At 41.9% G+C, this 17,509-nt stretch overlaps 1 protein-coding gene and 1 long non-coding RNA gene across 6 annotated transcripts in view; both read right to left on the reverse strand.

Annotated features, from left to right (window-relative positions):
• Positions 1-7,987: 7,987 nt before the first annotated feature.
• Positions 7,988-11,987, reverse strand: LOC127369267 (uncharacterized). 2 transcript variants are annotated; one of them, XR_007886047.1, is made up of 4 exons: positions 11,441-11,986; positions 8,784-11,362; positions 8,578-8,681; positions 7,988-8,123 (listed from the first exon to the last, which is right to left on the reverse strand). It is a non-coding gene; the product is annotated as an uncharacterized LOC127369267 (long non-coding RNA). The 2 variants fall into 2 exon arrangements; XR_007886046.1 differs by having other exon boundaries at positions 8,578-11,362; positions 11,441-11,987.
• A 1,296-nt stretch (positions 11,988-13,283) lies between these two features.
• Positions 13,284-17,509, reverse strand: part of mllt10 (MLLT10 histone lysine methyltransferase DOT1L cofactor) — a 44,363-nt gene continuing 40,137 nt past the window's right edge. For 3 of the 4 annotated variants that reach the window (XM_051410464.1, XM_051410462.1, XM_051410465.1), the window contains 4 exons: positions 16,880-17,181; positions 16,571-16,591; positions 16,063-16,153; positions 13,284-15,768 (listed from right to left, as the gene is read on the reverse strand). In XM_051410464.1, the coding sequence (XP_051266424.1) occupies positions 15,484-15,768; positions 16,063-16,153; positions 16,571-16,591; positions 16,880-17,181 (699 nt within the window). In that variant the 3' untranslated portion in view covers positions 13,284-15,483. The remainder of the gene's footprint in view (positions 15,769-16,062; positions 16,154-16,570; positions 16,592-16,879; positions 17,182-17,509) is intronic. The other variant, XM_051410463.1, reaches the window with a different exon arrangement.

Below are 17,509 nucleotides of genomic sequence, written 5' to 3' on the forward strand. Positions count from 1 at the left end.
CTTTGCTTACTGTACAAATATGGTGTTTCTTTCCCAGGGAAAGGAAAGGAGGGTTTGAAAAGCTATTAAATGTAGCTGAAGGAGAGCTTGTAACACACTGCCTGTCTGTCTGTTACTGTTTTTCTGTCACTCCCTCCCTGTCTCGTTGGCTCTTTGTGTTTTTCTGCCTCTCGGCCTGTCTCTCTCGGCCTGTGAGGTGAAAGTGGCTTCCATGGTAACGGCACACTCTGTTTATGCCACGACGTCTCACTTCATCACAAGCTGTTGATGGCTTTGATTTGCATGCGTGCCTATGTGTGTGTGAGCGAGTGTGTGCGTGTGTTTGTGCCCCCCCCCCCCCCCTCCCATTTCTGCAAAACAGAATACTCCCTAAAACACACTCACATACACATCATACAGGTGTTTGTGAGACTAATATGGCAGGTTAAAGCTATAATTCACACAGACACTCACTTTCCTCCATAAAATAAAGAGAAGTTATGTGAAAAAGCTATCTTCTCTGATGTTTCTTCTTTTGTCGTCTTTAAAGTCACATTTGTCTTTATAGGATCAAGCTCAAGGTCAGGATATGCAGTTATTTTTCCATCTCAATCACCAGTTTTAAGTCTATACCACTTAAATGAAAAAATTTAAGCAAATAACTCTCTTGAGAAGCTACAAAAACACCAACATGTGCATTTATCTTGTGCAAACTGCCATATGGAGTTTAACTTTAACAAAACCATAGAAAGGAAATTGGCACTTTAGCTGTAAAGATTAAAAAATGTAAATTTAATCATACTCATTTCCTCATTCTGCGAGCTGATCCCGTACACTTAACCACTTAAATTAGCAGCAGAAACAATGATTATGACTTCTTTTCACCAAAACCAGTCGCCCCCAATTAGAGAAGTGAGGGGGGGGGGCAGTGGAGGGTAGGGGATATGAGAGGGGGTGAGAGCAGAGGAGGGAGGGAGGGAGGGAGGGAGTGAGGGCCTGGCTAGCCGGACCCCCTGCAGGGCAGAAAGGGGGGAAAAATGGATTCCATACCAGGAAATCCATTAGGGCAGGGAGCGGCGTGGAGCTGGCAGCACAGAGCGGCCGCCGTGTTTTTAAAAAATTCCTCATTAGGTGTAATTTCTAAATTACAATCAGCATGGGCAGAATGAAAAAGCGAGGATCTGACCAACTCATCAGGATAATCAGGGTAATAGCATGATTCGGCGTGTGTGTTGGAGCAGAGAGAGACAGAGATGAAAACCAAAGAGGGCAGAGGAGGATGGAGGGTGAATTTTAATTCTGCTGCTGCTGGACACTGACTTTGGGATGTTTTGCTGCTTTTTTTATGTATTATTTTTTCAGCTAAGTGATCTCGGTAATTGCTGTGGTGGGGTTTGGTTAGTTAAAGCAACAAGCTAATGCACAGCAGGAGTGTATCTGTCAATATCTCTCTTCTTCTCTTGCTATCTGACTCCCACTCCTCCCCTGAATAAGACAGACGCGGAAAAATTGGTGAAAGTGAAGCGAAACAGTGGAAAAGGAGGAAGACGAGGGACCAAAAAAGAGGGTGGAGAGCGAGAGAGGAGAAAGGGAGTGAGGGGCCTCAGTAAGGGAGAGAGGAGGGGAAACGGCAGGAGGGGAGGAGGGAGGGAGGGAGGGAGGGAAGGAGGGAGGAGAAGAGGTTAATTTGCACATATTAGAGAGGGCAGGATTTTTCATTAAAAAGAGATTGAAGTTGATATATGCCTGTGCGCTCCTGACACACTGTACACTCTGATTGTGTTAAGTCCTTGACAGAACAAAGGATTTCCCCTCTCTCTCTCTCTCTCTCTCTCTCTCTCTCCCCCCATCTATCTCTAACAGCCATTGCAGCCCGGCTACAGCTCTGGCAGCATTTCTGTAGCTTTATGGAGCTGTTTCATGGTGAATAGAAGCTCAGATAGAGTGTCATATCACCTCAGGAGCCCCCCCTCAATGCATATGCATACACTTACTTTCTTTCCTATGTAAATCCATGTGCATGCAGGGGTGAAAATGGCTTTTATGCATGTACGCAACCGTTGGATTTACTCTTATGTGTGTGTGCATTGGACCAAGTGGTCAAAGGCTTCAGCCTAACATTTGGGTTCTCCTTCCTGGTTGCAAACAGGAAGCACAAGAAAGCCAACGCCTTTTGATATTCATTTCTATTCCCCGGGACCGAGGGAGGCATTTAATAGAGAGCTGTGTTCACTACAGTTACTCGTTTAGCTGTTGGTACTTTTTGGAGACTTCCAGTCCATTGTTCGAGGCCGACATTCACTCAGGTAAACTGATCTGGTGTCTGCCTGCGGCCTGAGGCCAAGTTTTACCTTCTGCAGAAACAACAGAAGCAATAATAACAACACTTATTTATGATCTGTTGTTCAGGACACACGCAACTGGTATAAATCTCTCCCTTCTCCCCCCCCTCCCTTTCTTTTATCTTGTTTTCCTCCGGCCACATCTGTCATTCCACGCTGGAGGGTTATACCTGATCTTTGACCTTAGTTAGCGCAGCCCTTGAGACCTGATTCACACACACACACACACACACACACACACACACACAAGGCTGTACACACAACATAGGAGATATTGATTGGTGATAGATAGATAGAGCAGGGCGGGCCTGATAAGGAGGCCATATTTGATGTTTGTTCTGGCAGTAGAGAGAGAGGCAGAGAGAGATTAAATCACAATGAGCAGCCTGCTCCGTCCTTGGCTTCGTCCCCACTTGAGGCTTTACAGGAGTTTAGGGGTCGAGCTTAAAGGATGACGGGTGAGGGATTGTGGACAAGGGGCGCCGGTCTGCTTAAATCCACTGTGGTAAGAGCCATTGATTAACATGCACTGCAATGTTATTCAAGGGTGTGTTTTTGTGCAATCCAAGGTTTTCAACATTTCAAGCTTTTAGATGCACAACAACAACTGCTTCTATTCTAAAGACAGATCTTTGTTTTGCCTCCCTTGTCCTCCATGTACAATGTAGTAGACTGATTGACAGGCATCAATACATGTCTGTAGGCTCACAATGGACACGCACACACGCACAGACACACATGAGCTCATTCAACCATGGCTGCTCTGCATATCCTTCTGTTCAAGAATTTGTGTTTACCCCCTCTCTGTCTGCAAATACTCCTGGAAAAATAGTCCCAGGTACTCTTGGGTTACATGATCACGAAATTTGTAGCCAGTGCATTTTCTTTTTTTTTTTGCGTATGACCTATTTAGCATTTATAAGCTGTATATGAACATTTTACAACACACTATAATGTAGTTGTTATAGGACAATTACAGGATAATGATAGATGCTAAAAATTTAACAGTTGCACAAGTAGAGAGCTAGGAGATATGAAGTCATTTAGACTCAGCAATGCTGACCACACCTATTGGAAGTTTGCTAACATTAGCTAACATTAGCCACCACACTGGTTATACCAGACAAAGTCAGGCTGTAACAACAACACTCCTGAGTGGATTGAATTGAGAAAGGGTTTGTTTTATTGCTTATGAATTCAGCATTTTATTTGCAAGAGGAAGGCGGTGTAATTTATTCTTCCAAAGGTTAGGCTCAATTAAGTGTTATAAGGTAATGTGTTTTTTCTGCAACTTGGAGAAAATAGCTATAAACATATATAATGATATATTATATAATGATATACATTTTAGCATTGGTTAACAGTTTATATACATACACTCACAGGGGGGTTTAAAATAGTTTTAAACTGTTAACAAATGTGTTGAAAACGTATAAAGTCTAACTATTTCAACTATTTAAATACGGCATAAATGGGGGAGTAAAATAAAGTGTTGCCAAATTAAGGGTCACATCTACGAAAGAAACAGAAAAACACTGGTAGATTTTAATTTCAGTGTTGAGAAGAAAACGTCGGACTAGAATGTGAAAACTGGCCCACACATGAAAACACTTGTGTCTGAGGAGGGCATATGCTTTAAATTCACATGTGGGTTTTCACATGTGACAGCATTTCCCCTGAAGACATGTAGGCTCTCTTTTTCTTTCTCATGATTCCCGCTAATTTGCACAGGTATTCTTTTGATTACAGTTTTGTACACACACACAACTTGTTGTGATGAATCCATATTGTAACTACAATGCCAAGTTAAAGGTTATGTTCTATTGATTATTACATAAATGTGGTTAAATCATAAATGGACCAACCCCTGTTCTAGCAGAGCAATGACCTTAGAGTCCTTTTTACATATGACCAGAGCCAACCCAGGATCCAAATCCCCTGGTCGAAAAGGCAGCATGTGTACGTATGAAAGGCTGTATATGTTGGCCAGTGTGTGCACGGTCTCGAGGGTTGGGAGATTATGTCGACAAAAGGTGCACCTGGTGCTTTAGATTGAGTTTCTCTCCTCCCCTTCCTCCCTTTATCCCTCTTCCATCCCCCTCTCCCCTTCTCCTCTGACCATTTCCAACATTACCCTGGGACTTTTAAAAGATTAGACTGCAGCTTTTATAATTGTGCCACTAATGCGTGTCAACAACTTGAAATGAGGGAGACTAATGGAGAATACTACTTTTCAATATCAGAAATACCTCCCAGTTGTGGGAATACGCTTTCTAGTTATTTTATACTCTAATATAATCATGTATGTCAGGGCAGATTATTGAGCCCTATCCCCATGTAACTCAGATCTGTTTCTGTGCAGCTAGTGATAAACAGAAATGCATGTGTTCAGTTACAGTTTTTTGTATCAGTGCAATAGTTACAACAGCATCAAGAGACCTGTTACTTGTTGATTTATATGCAGTGGTTGGCGCTCTTGCAAACTGACTAGCACTCATTTTTCTGATAATGTTTTTTATAACTGAGTTATGGAAGAAGTATTTAGATCCTCAACTTATGTGCCAATGAAAAAAAAAACAACTCAGTTTTAAGTCAAAGTTAGACATTCAAAGTCACACTTAAATACTGCAACTGCCCTGGCTCCCTGTGATTGATATGATTAGCTTGTTATGCAACACAGGAATAGTAATTTACTGTTGAAGCCTGTTTGGTCAAGGTGGAGCTAGCTTTAACTACTTTATATACAGTTAGGTAGTTTAGTCTAGTGTTTCCCAAGCTGAGGGTCAAGCCCCCCTCCAGTGGGTCATCCAATGATTAATGAGGCAGGAAAGAAGAAAAACAAAGTTCAGCTACACAAATTTGTTGTCACATTTTGGACTTTTCTCTAATCTTTTCTCTTTTTTTGGTGAAATATTGGATCATTTTGTCTGCGTCTAACAACTCATAAAGTGCCATAATCCACAAATGTTTGAAACCACTGCTTTAATCTCAAAAGTCCCCCCTCCACTCAAAAATATGTTTTTCTTCTCTTTCCTACAGTTGGATGTTTGAGCTTCACTGTGCAGAATGATGTATGTGCAGTGTTTGATACTAAAAGGATGTTTTCACATTCATCTGCTGAAAGTAGAAACTTGAAGCCACCAGTGCACATACACTGAGAGTGGATCTTGTGTCCAGCAGGAAAACTTTAGAAGTGAACACAATTTGCGTAATATGTAATGAGGTAGAGAGTCGATTTTAATGTGGAAATTCTAATTATAAATGTATTATATAATTCTCTTAATACATGTCTGGAGGGGGTCTTACATTTTATTTTATAAGCTTATCATATGTTTTATGTATAATATTAATTTGAAAGTCATTATTACTGTCAAATAAATATAGTGGGGGGAAAAGTACAGTATTACTCCCTGAAATATAGTGGAGTAAAAGTATAAAATAGCATTAAAAAGGAACTGGAAGGACCACAAAATTAGTACTTTACAGTAATAAAACAGAATTTTACATCACTTATTCTGCCAGCACAGGCTGCTTTACCACATGTGACAATTAGACTTGTAACACTAGAATGTTTGGGTTTAGCTTGTGGTAGCGTTGAAGTTCCAAACCACGTTTTTTGTCGATTAATGGGTCATATTTCCAGACCTGCAGCAGCGAAAATATGAATTTGTCTGCTTTAAAAAACCTCACAGGTTATGCCCTGCCTTTTGTGTCTTCTGCTTTAGGACACACAGATGCCACAGCTGTTTTCAATGTGTCATTTTTGTAACAAATGAATTAAACATGTTGTATTAAGGCTACCTGTGTCCACAGATGCTTTTCAGGGTGAAATGCATTTACAGTTCACCAGGAGTGTCCTTTTGTGTTCTCCCGCTCTACAGCAGCAGACACAAGTTAGCAGAGAGACACACACGCCAGCTCCTTTGTGTGTGTATTTCAAGGTCTGTGTGATCACATACACACGTGTTCAAATAGCACCTACACACACACACACTTACCTGTCATGAACCCTTGAAAAATTCACCACCAGAGTTTAAGCAACAAGTTCAGCACACAATCATTTGCACACACAAATCTCTCTCTCTCTCTCTCTCTCTCTCTCTCTCTCTCTCTCTGCCCCTTACTCCCACAGCACGTATTTGTGAGCAAAGAAACTGAATCAGCTGTGTGTGTGTGTGCTCTTGTGGGCATCACATGTACCCCACCACCACCACCACCCCCCATTTCCAAAACACACACACTAGCCTTCCCCTCCAGCCCAGGGGTCTCCAGTCTGCATAATAAATGAGGCCTGCTGATAGGTGGATGAGCAGGGGAGGGGGAGGGCTCTCTCTCTCTCTCTCTCTCTCTCTCTCTCTCTCTCTCTCTCTCTCTCCACACACACACACACACACACACACACACACACACACACACACACACACACACACACACACACACACACACACACACACACACCAGCCTGTACCATTATGCAGCCTGGGTCTTTTACCATTTAACAGCTGTTGCCGTTGGAGAAATCCCAGGTCTCTTTACATGCTTGTTGTTCACTCATTTATCGTGATTGCAGCAGCGGTCCGACTGCTCTTCAATCTCTGATGTTCTGATTCCAATACAGGAAATTAGCTTCAAGCCTCCACAGGGATATGTTCCTTAAAATCCACTGCAGTGTCCTTGAGCAAGGCACTTATCCATCAACTGCTTAGGGCAGCCCCCAGGTGTTTGTGTGTGTGAAACCCTCCCTCTTTCCGCAGCTTTTTCCCTGATGTTTATTAGCTAATCATAAAAATACACACATACAGGTGGAGCCTGTAATGTCAGAGGATTTGAGGTTGGTAACTTGTTATGCATGTGGAAGCTTTTTGAGCTGAAACACTAAACTTGCTTGATGAATACTAAAATCAAAAAAGTATAAAAAGAGGAAACGATTAATAACACACCTTTTCTTCTACTCTATCACCTTTAATGTAATTATTATATATGGACACACACACACACACACACACACACACACACACACACACACACACACACACACACACACACACACACACACACACACGACTAACCAGGGGTGGAATTATTTAATAATATAGACCTCTCACATAGCCAACCATTTGAAAGTAATTATCAGTAATAATCTGCCGCTGACTGATCTATTTTTACCTGATGATCAAAACCAGATCTCATCTCAGATCTATATCCTGTCACATTCATTATAACCCCACAAGATTACATTCATCTCTGCCAGCACCACCTGTCCTTGTAATGGTGTTTCATTCTTCACCTGGAGCCCGTTCACAGTGATGGTAAATACAGGAAATACAGTGATGGCTTTTGACTAATAAGGTAAGATGTAAACATTTGAAGATAAAATCTATTATGTTTATGAATGTGTGTGTGTGTGTGTGTGTGTGTGTGTGTGTGTGTGTGTGTGTCTTTAATTTCTGGTGTTATTATATGTTTATTCAAGGTCTAACATATCAGTAAGGATGCCTAAAACATCCCTGCCTAATCAGCATGTTAACTGTTGGTCTCCTGCAAATAAATATATAAATAAATACATTATTAAGTCACATTTGTACCAAAATAAAATTAAGACTAAACCTGCTTTTAAAACACATAAAAGCCAAAGGGGGAAAAAAAGCCATTGCAAAGAAAAAAGGGAGGTTTCTAGATGAGTTTAATTGAATTTATACATAATTTAGTGCATTTCTGTGTGGGTCATGTGGCTTCTCTGCAGTTGGCTGCTGTGGTCGATGGTCTTCAAGACAAAACCCAGTGGAGGTCGCAGACAGGAGGCTGTACATTTTACAAAGAGACAAACATCACAGCAAAACTATTTTATCTTATTGGAATATAATTATATTATAGTAATATAGTGGAGGGTTAATTGATTAAGGTCACCAAAACCTAATTTCAAGTCAATTTAAGAATATTATAAAATATAATAGGGGCATGAGGTCACAAAAACATGTGCCTATAAAAAAGTGCCTATATCATAACGTCACCAGACCTTCATTGTCTGTTACATTATACATAAATATTACACTGTATGTAGGCTACATTACTTGCTTGCTAGATTAATATATATGAAAATATGGGCTACAGCCAGTGGCGTGTAGTCGCTTTCTGTTTCAGAAAGTGAACATAATATATTTTTTTTCTAACAATAATTTCGGGAGAGTGTGTGAAAATTATTTCGCTGCTTTTAATCAAACATTTGAGAAGATTTTTAATATTGCGCAAATCTTACATGAGTCAACAGGACGAGTAGCCTCGGACAGAATAAGCAGGGTGATAATGTGGACGGCAGAGCTGCTGCTGGGAACTCCTCTCTGCTGCAGAGCTGCATTTCCCCTATCGAAGGGGAATAGCAGACAACAGAAAATCGCTTATGTAAACCCCCTCCCTTCGCCGCTGAATTTATATGCTCTTGGCGCACAGTGAAGTTGTCCTCACCGCTCGTGTGCGGGTTTTTTCGGAGCTCCTCTCTTCTCGCCGGTAGTGGGAGCCGCAGGCAGCGGAGCAGGAACGGCTCGCTGGCCGCGCAACGCGTCGCACGGGGGCAGGCGAGCATACCAGGCACCGCTGAGTCCGGGGAAGAAGCTGCTACACGCCGGGGCGATCAACTGTGTACACTGCAACCATTACAGCATCTGCCCCGCATGTGACCCGCATACAACTTATTTATACAGCCTATTAAATCCCAAGAAGATGTTTATATTATTTATTTGTATTTAGAAGTCTTTCAAACCTTTAAAACGAAACGTTTAAATTTCTCTAAAATAAATCCAAAATACATAAATACTACAATCAGCTTTATGCAGCCTACTGGGATTTATTGAGAGAATTTGTATTTATTTTTTAGCAATTTGCAATTTTCCTCTGATGGTTGCCAACATGAGACAAATGAACAAGAAATGTGTAACGTATATGAATAGACAGACAGACAGACAGACAGATAGACAGATAGATAGATAGATGTTGTAATTTTCTACCTCTCTCTCTCTCTTTCAGACACAGACACAGACACACACACACACACACACACACACACACACACACACACACACACACACACAGTGGGGATTGTGAGAGCAGATAGAAATGAGGTTTGGAGATTTTTCTTTGCATTCCTTCTCCCATGCAGAAATATCTTCCAAATATTTATTTGATCATCCATTTGTTCCTCACAGCCAATCCAACTTTCTTTTATTTACTCAGTTTTGTTTTAATTCTGCAAAATATTTACTTTTTCCCCCCTTTTAAATAAAAATGTGTTGTAGTTTTATTCTCTCTGTAATTATTTTATATTTATCAGTAACTGGTTTTTGGCTGCAATTATTCAGCAGTGGTTTCTTGTGTATTCTATGATGTTTTTAGTGTAAATGATAATTGTAAAATAGTTTCATTTTATTGATATAAACTGAAATGGGTGTCAAATAAAGTCCTTCTGTGTTGACTAATAATAATTTAAAATTTTAGGCTAAATAAACAAAACTGACATGACTGGACCTTCAAAATAAAATAAATAACAGTGCACTTATACTTTTACTGTAATTTGTCCAGTTTTGTTTCCCCCCTTCAGTCTCTGCGTGTGCGTTGTTATTGCATCCAGAATCTCCAAGGTGTCATTGAACTGGGAGGCAGAGAGAGAGAGAGAGGGAAGGGTGTATATGCATGTGTGTGTATGTGTGTGAGTGTATCAGGGGGGTGATAGAGGAGTGTCACTTAGCAGAAGAATACAGGCTATCTGAGAATGAAGAGGGATGAGGCTGAATCCTGCTGCTTCTCCTCACCACCATTATCCTACAGGAGGGAGACCTGTGGGGGGCACACAAACACACAAACACACAAACACACACACACACACACACACACACACACACACACACACACACACACACACACACACACACACACACACACACACACACTGGGAATCTCCTCAGCTGTTCCCCCTACACTCTCCCTGTTCCCTTCCTCCTCCTCCTCCTCTTCCTCCTGCCCCGGCCCTAAACACCTCTGTTTGCCGGATCTGGTTCCACTCGGCACCGGATCAGGGCCCCTAGCAGCTGACTGCAGGTTTCTGGCTAGGATTAAGCCTCCTAATGGCAGCCACTCTGTGATGATTTACACTGCATTACTGTACACACCAGCGGCTGCCTCCTCCTGCTAATGGTTTATTACATTGGAGCCTCTCTCAGCTTTATTGCTCTTTGCTCTCTCTCTTTGAGGCTGAGGTCTAATTAAATAATTTAACTGAATTACCAGACATATGCCAAAACCTGTGTAGGAATTACTCATGGCACTTGGTTAACCTGTTTTATGGTTCCGCTTTCATTTCTAGTGTGTGACGTCTTCATGCAGGATGGGAAAGATCATGGCAACAAATCTTGGATGTAAAAACTCCTGGGAAAACCATGAATCTCCAAACTACCCACTTTACAGGATCAAAGTAAAACAGCTTTACTTTAAGCTTTGAGACAGTGCATTTTTCTAATGGGTGGCCTTTAAATGGTTTATCAACTTTTTTCAAAATTCAAAATCACCAAACTTGGAGGTACATGGTTTTCATTGCCCAGCGATGAACTGGATGTGGACTAAAAACACAGGTGTGACTTTAATTGTAGGTCACAGTGGAAGTAGTGGTTGATACATTTAATACAAGTAAACATAAATTAAATAGTCTTCCAGATGTACTTCTTGGTAGTTGCTCTCTTCCATCATTTTACTTGGGTAAAATCATATTTCTCTGTTCACTGTGTTTTTTATTGAAGTAGACATTTTTATGTATAACAACCTAGTCACATACACTAAGATGTGCTGCTTTGCCTGAATTATGAATGTAGAAATTTGTGTGTGTACTGTACAGTTGTAATTTTTCAAATCATTTCAAGCTGTGTAATTTGGTTTTCATGGATACAATCAAGACAATACAAATAAAATCCAGAATCAAATCAAGCTTTCCTCTCTTTGGTTTCACTCGGCTTCAAGCGGTCTTGATTGCAGTTTTGTTCTCCGGCTTTTTGTTGTCTCTGAAAAATGCCAAACAATTAAAATACTTTATTTTGAAGCAGGAGAACAAACACTAGAACAAGGGGACAGAAACTTACAGAGGCTGCTCAGTCAGAGGCAGGTGCCCATGTTGATGCATTCCTCGTTGACAGCAGCTCAGCTCGCATCTGAAGCCACAGATATCTGCCCAACATTTGTCTAATCATCCAGGGTTTAACCCTCCTGCTGGCTTATCTGCTCTGTGTGTGTGTGTGTGTGTGTGTGTGTGTGTGTGTGTGTGTGAGAAACAGCGAGCTCTTCAGTCTGCTAACACCAGGGCTTAGTAGTGTTTTGACTTTGTGATCAGGCACCTGGTTGGGCAGCACACAGGGGTCCTCCATCAGCTGGTAAGCCCTCCCACCCCTGGGGTGGGTTTCTGGGGGAGTATGATCGATGATGGACACAGCAGTTCTGCCCTGTGTGTCTGTGTGTGTGTGTGTGTGTGTGTGTGGCAGGGTGGTGCTGCTATTACAGGGAGTGGAGGGGAGGCAGCTCTGATGGTGGAGGCTTATAAGAGATAGTCCTGGGTGGTGGTGGTGGTGGTGGTGGTGGGAGGGGGTGTATGCTGTTTAAACAGCCTGCCTTTGATTGACAGGGCTGATAGTGAGTGGAGGGGGGGAGGGGGGGCATGGTGAGGGATATTTGGTAGAGGGAGGGGTGTGTGAGCAAGTGCTTGAGAAAAGGGAAGAGAAAAGGGAAGAGAAAAGGGGGGTTGTGTTGTTGAATGCAGGTTAGATTGTGTGTGTGTGTGTGTGTGTGTGCAGGGAGGGGGGGGACTGAAAACTCCTGAAGGGGTGGGGGGTATTTTTGGGGGAGCAGGAGTGCAGGAGGAAAGTGAGCTTTTAATTACCAGGGCAGAAGCAGATGTAGCAGAATGGTGCCCCCACCTCTAAACACACACACACACACACACACTGGTTGTTTCTTGGCAGCTGGAAGTCATCAGCTTTGGGGGGTGTATGTGCATATTTGTTAGGACAGGAGCCTTGAAGCACATTGTTTAAATCTAAAGATGTTCAGCTTCTATTGGCACTTCTTGATTATTCATTTTCCTCCCCCTTGTTACTGAATAAATCACATCTCGCTGCCGCCATCTCCTCCATAATTTTCAATGTAATTAATGTCATATAAAAACCAGGTATGCCATTTCACTCTTTTCAACATACCATGTCATTTAATATTTGCAAGTTTAAACAGAATATACTTAATATTTTCACATTTATCCGCAGCTTATCTGGAGTCGCCTCATGAATCGTTATTTATCCGTGATCAGAAAAACAAAACAAAAACAGCTTTAATCAGAGCTGTATACATTTGAAAACTTAGGCTACTTCTTTATTTGGCCTATAATAATACAATACTATCATGTATCATAACAAGGTTTTATTTATTGATGGATGTGTTCTGTACTATTTTAATATGTTGTATACATGAATTTTTTGAAAGATGTGTTATTCTAATTTGGGTGTTTTTTTTAGCCTTCTGGGCTTATTTTAGCTTTTTTTTCTACTGATCTATGAGCACTGTCCCTATCGAATAAACTAATAAAAATGTAATTAATACATATATAGTGTATATATATGGGTGTCTAAAACTTTATATTAAATGCATTTCCGAACAATATACTGCCAGCATTGTTGCTATAATGAATCAGATCTGCACTATATTTCTGTCAGCAAGATAAACATTTTGAAAATAGAATTTGGATTGTACTGTTCTGAAAAAGTTCAATATTCAGAGTATTGAGAGTTTAAAAAATATCTTTACAAGTCAGTATATTCAGTATTAATTTAGGTGTAAATGGCTCAATATTGCACATTAATTCCATTTGAAACCTTTACAATAAACTCACTGTCCAATGCATATTTAAAAAAACTCTGACACAAAGGCTGAATGTGCCTGTTACTTTATCCATAGTGTTTCTTTATTTTGGTGTTTTGAAATACAATGTCAAATCCCCTGCCCCCTTCTTATTGTCCACTTGTACAAAACTGATCCAAAGAAATGTGTGCACAGATGAAAACACGGTGCCCCAAGTATAAAATGACTTCTCATCAAGAAAATGGTGCAAAACTTAAAAAAGAAACACAATGTCCCTGAACATATAAAAATAAATTAATACTTTGTGTGTCCAGTCACTGTCAACCTTTTTGTCTGGTGCTAAAGATTCACACACACAAACTGAGGCTTCATTGGCTTTCCTTCACACCAGCACGGCCAATCACAATCACTTATGTACACCAACGGCCAATGAGAAAGGTCTATGTACACTTAACGAGGTAAAAACTGTGCCACTGAACACCCCCCTGACACACTTCCTCCCCCCTACAAACTATATACAACCACACCCCCCAATCAGCCAACTATCAAGTAGCTTCTAGCTTTCAAACACAACACAGAATAGAAGTCATTAAAAGGGTTTACAGCATGATTCAACTGTAGGAAGAAAGAAAAACAAACAAAACAAACAAAACTTTACACAGTAGTACAAAATGATGTTAAATTGCAACACCAGCAGGCTTTTAAAATATATCATCTTTTGCCCGTTACACAAACTCCCAATAAATAAAAAGCAAACAACAAAGTTGGCTTTGATATTAGAGAATGCAGCAGAATAATATTTCCTGGTTTTATTAAAGAGACGGCATGTCCAGCCTGACTTTTCTTTTTTGTAATCTGTTGCCTATGCGACGCAGCTTAATTACCAGCAGCGTTGTTCAATGACGGGGACACAGGTAAAAGGAAAATAAACCCCTGTTGGCCTCAGGCACTTGGGTTTGGACCCTGATTGGCCAGTCCTGACTGTTGCGGGTTTTGAGCGGCCGCTGCTGTCGGCCTTTTAGGTCCTGATAGGCTGGTCCTGCTCAAGAGGTAGGTGCAGCGGGGGGCTCAATCAAGAAGATGAAATGTAATGACTTCCACGCGCTGACAACCGACTGAATCATTTATCTTTGTGAGTGTGTGCCATGTGGACTGATGTATCCCTCTGAGCATTTAACTTGCTGTTTTTTATATATTTATTTCCCTTTTTTTTTTTTACATTTCACTTCCCTGAGTGAGCCCCCTGTATCTGGCCCAGAGAAGAGACAGTCAAAAGCAAGGCTTCTGCGGTGACTGTACGAGGCTTGGCTCACTGACATTAATGGATCTACACAAACGGAGTGAAAGAGACACGGGAAGAGAGGCAACGGTGAGAACATGTGGGATATTTTCACAAGCCTCTCACCCAGTATTCCCCTCGGGACCGCTGCGAGACAGATGTCAAACATACATCTGCTACTGTTAAGTCCTGTGGTAGGGAATTGTAGTTTATTTTTTATATTCATGTATTTCTGCTATTTTTCTTTTTACGCTTGAAGTTCTGTGTGTGTGTGTGCGCCAGCTTGAGTGCACAACTCTGATAGCTGAGGCCCCTGAGAGAGTGAGACAGCAGAGAGACCAGACCGAGAGGGGTGCGAGTGTGGAGGATTTGAAGCTGTGGGAGAAAGGATGGAGACAAAGGAAAAGAGAGGAAATGATGCAAAAACATGACAGTGACAAGAGAAAGAAGAAACGTGAAGAAGACGCCGAATGAGGAGATTAGAGAAGAAAATATCAAGAAAAACTAATTAAAGGAAAAGCTGACCTGTTAGTCAACTCGCCTGTTGAGAGAAGAGAACAGACACAGCATGTGCTCACTTACTGACACTAACGCACTAAGTTGCCTCCAGTGATATCAAATGAAAATCATTATCACAACAGTGATAAAATAAAACCTGAAGCAGCACTAAAGATAAAAAGTAAAAAAAAAAAAAACTGGATGGAAATAAATAGAACAAAAAACAAAAAATGCTGTGTTAAGACTGTAACCTGAAAAAGTTGCAAAAATAAACCTGAAAAGATCAGCTAGAGTGAGCTAGTGACAGCAAATAAATGCTATCACTCTATGCTAATGAATTAGCATAGACAACTGGAAAGAATAATCTACCACAGGACACAGATTCCTCTGCTGCCAATGTTCTCAGCACTGAACTACAAAGGTGACCAAGAGGCTGATCTCCCGAAAACTCTGCATATTTATTTAAAAAAGAAAACAACCAAAAAGGCAAAAGAGCATCTGCCGTCATGTCTTCTCCTGCCCTGCGACGCCCACGGCCTTCTCAGCTAGCCGCGGCTTCTGTGCCCCCGAGGCGTGCGTGTCAGCGTGTGCGTGCTGCAGCGCCAGGAAGGGGTTGGCGGTGATGGTGCCTTGGCCCTGGCTCTGGGCGCTGGGCAGCAGGTTGCTGATGGGCAGCTGAGCGGAGGAGAGCGGGATGGAGGGAATCTGGGCAGAGGAGGAGAGGGACTGCAGCTGCTGGAGGTCCTGCTGCTGCTGCAATAGTTGGTAGAGCAACACCTGCTGATGCTCCTGGGGGAGAGAAGGAGGGTTGGAGGGAGGAAGCAAAGATGGAGACAGAAGGGGAGAGAGGAGGAAATAAGGAGCGGGCAAGAGGAAAAAAATTAGAGTAAAGTGAAAGTTTCAGACAAGAAAGGGAGGGAAACAATGGGGGAGGGAGAACAGTTAATAAGCTTGGTGATTTAAGACATTATCCAAAGAAACAATATCTTTGTGTGTGTTTAATGTGTGTGATAGTGGCGATTGCCTGCCAGTGTGTGTGTGTGTGTGTGTGTGTGTGTGTGTGTGTGTGTGTGTGTGTAGTACCGCTGAAGGCTGTGAGGACAGCAGCTGCTGGAGCTGATGATGCTGCAGGAGGAGTCGCTGCTGCTCAGACATCAGGCCGAGCCGCGCAGCGCTGACGAGACAAAAACACAACTCGCAGTCAGACAAACACAGTGTCCTTACGCAGCTATCAGGACAAGACATTTTATTACACAACTTCAAAACATTAGCAGTTTATACCGAGGACACCCCCAGGAATGGCTGACTACAGCAAAATGAAAAACACGCACAACCCAAATATGAACAGGCCTGAAGAACAAGCATTTTACATGTACTGCTATTTAAATATTAAGAAAGAACTAAATTCATGATGAATGTGATATAGCTAAAAGGGGATTTTACATAACTACACACACACACACACACACGCACACGCACACACACACGCACACACACTGCTGCAACATGTTCACAAAATCTCCAGACTTTAGAGACATGAAGGAGGCTGAGCTAATAGGTTGCTGCGATGCTGAACCGACTTCTTTCTCACCTGTTCTTACTAGTTGCTGAGCTGCTTAATCCAACACGCAAGCAAGAGGAGACAAAAAGAAGGGGACGCAATAAAGTTCACATTCAAACATCTTGGGAAAGTAAGAGACAAGTTGTACATTCACTGACATGAAGAATGACTTTTCAGTACTAAACAACGTACGCATTTAGAAACCTTTAATCCACTGACTGAATTTGTTGAGGTGGGTGATATGAATTGCTCCTGTTTTTCAGTTTTGCTCAGCTTGCTGTTGTAGCCCAAAAAAGAACATCAGAAAATGATTTTTGGGACAATAAACATCAGACGTACCTATTATTAACGGGTAACGTGACGCCCGTAACCGCTCCAGTAGTGTGTGTGTGAGGGCTGGCGATGCCTGCTGGTGTCTGGATCACCCCGTTCAGCGCCCCGACAATTCCCCCCATACCCAATGCGCTCCCTGCACCCAGAGCCCCCATCAGCCCCGCCACCCCGCCCAGCCCGGCTGAGGCCGATCCGACAGCAGCGACGCCGTTCAGCTGCGGCTGGGGCGGGCTCTGGGAGATGGAAGGAGGGGTGGAGAGAGAGGATGTGGAGCCGCTACTGCTGTGGCCGCCACATGACGCACTGTCCTGAGAGAGAGAGAGAGAGAGAGAGAGAGAGAGAGAGAGAGAGAGAGAGAGAGAGAGAGAGAGAGAGAGAGAAAGAAAGAAAGAAAGAAAGAAAGAAAGAAAGAAAGAAAGAGAGAGAAAGAAAGAGAAAGACACCATTAACTCTTCCATTTGTAATTGATGATGGATTTCATCACAAATATAAATTGATGGTGTAAGTGTAATAATGTGTAAAATTATGACATAACTAACCATCTGATGCTTGTTTCACTGAACCTCAGCTAATTCAGATATTATATTAATGACATGTTACTGCAGCACTGATGACTTTGTGGTGATACAGGATTTG

Source organism: Dicentrarchus labrax, unplaced genomic scaffold (assembly GCF_905237075.1).
Source record: "Dicentrarchus labrax unplaced genomic scaffold, dlabrax2021, whole genome shotgun sequence".
NCBI classification, from domain to species: domain Eukaryota; kingdom Metazoa; phylum Chordata; class Actinopteri; family Moronidae; genus Dicentrarchus; species Dicentrarchus labrax.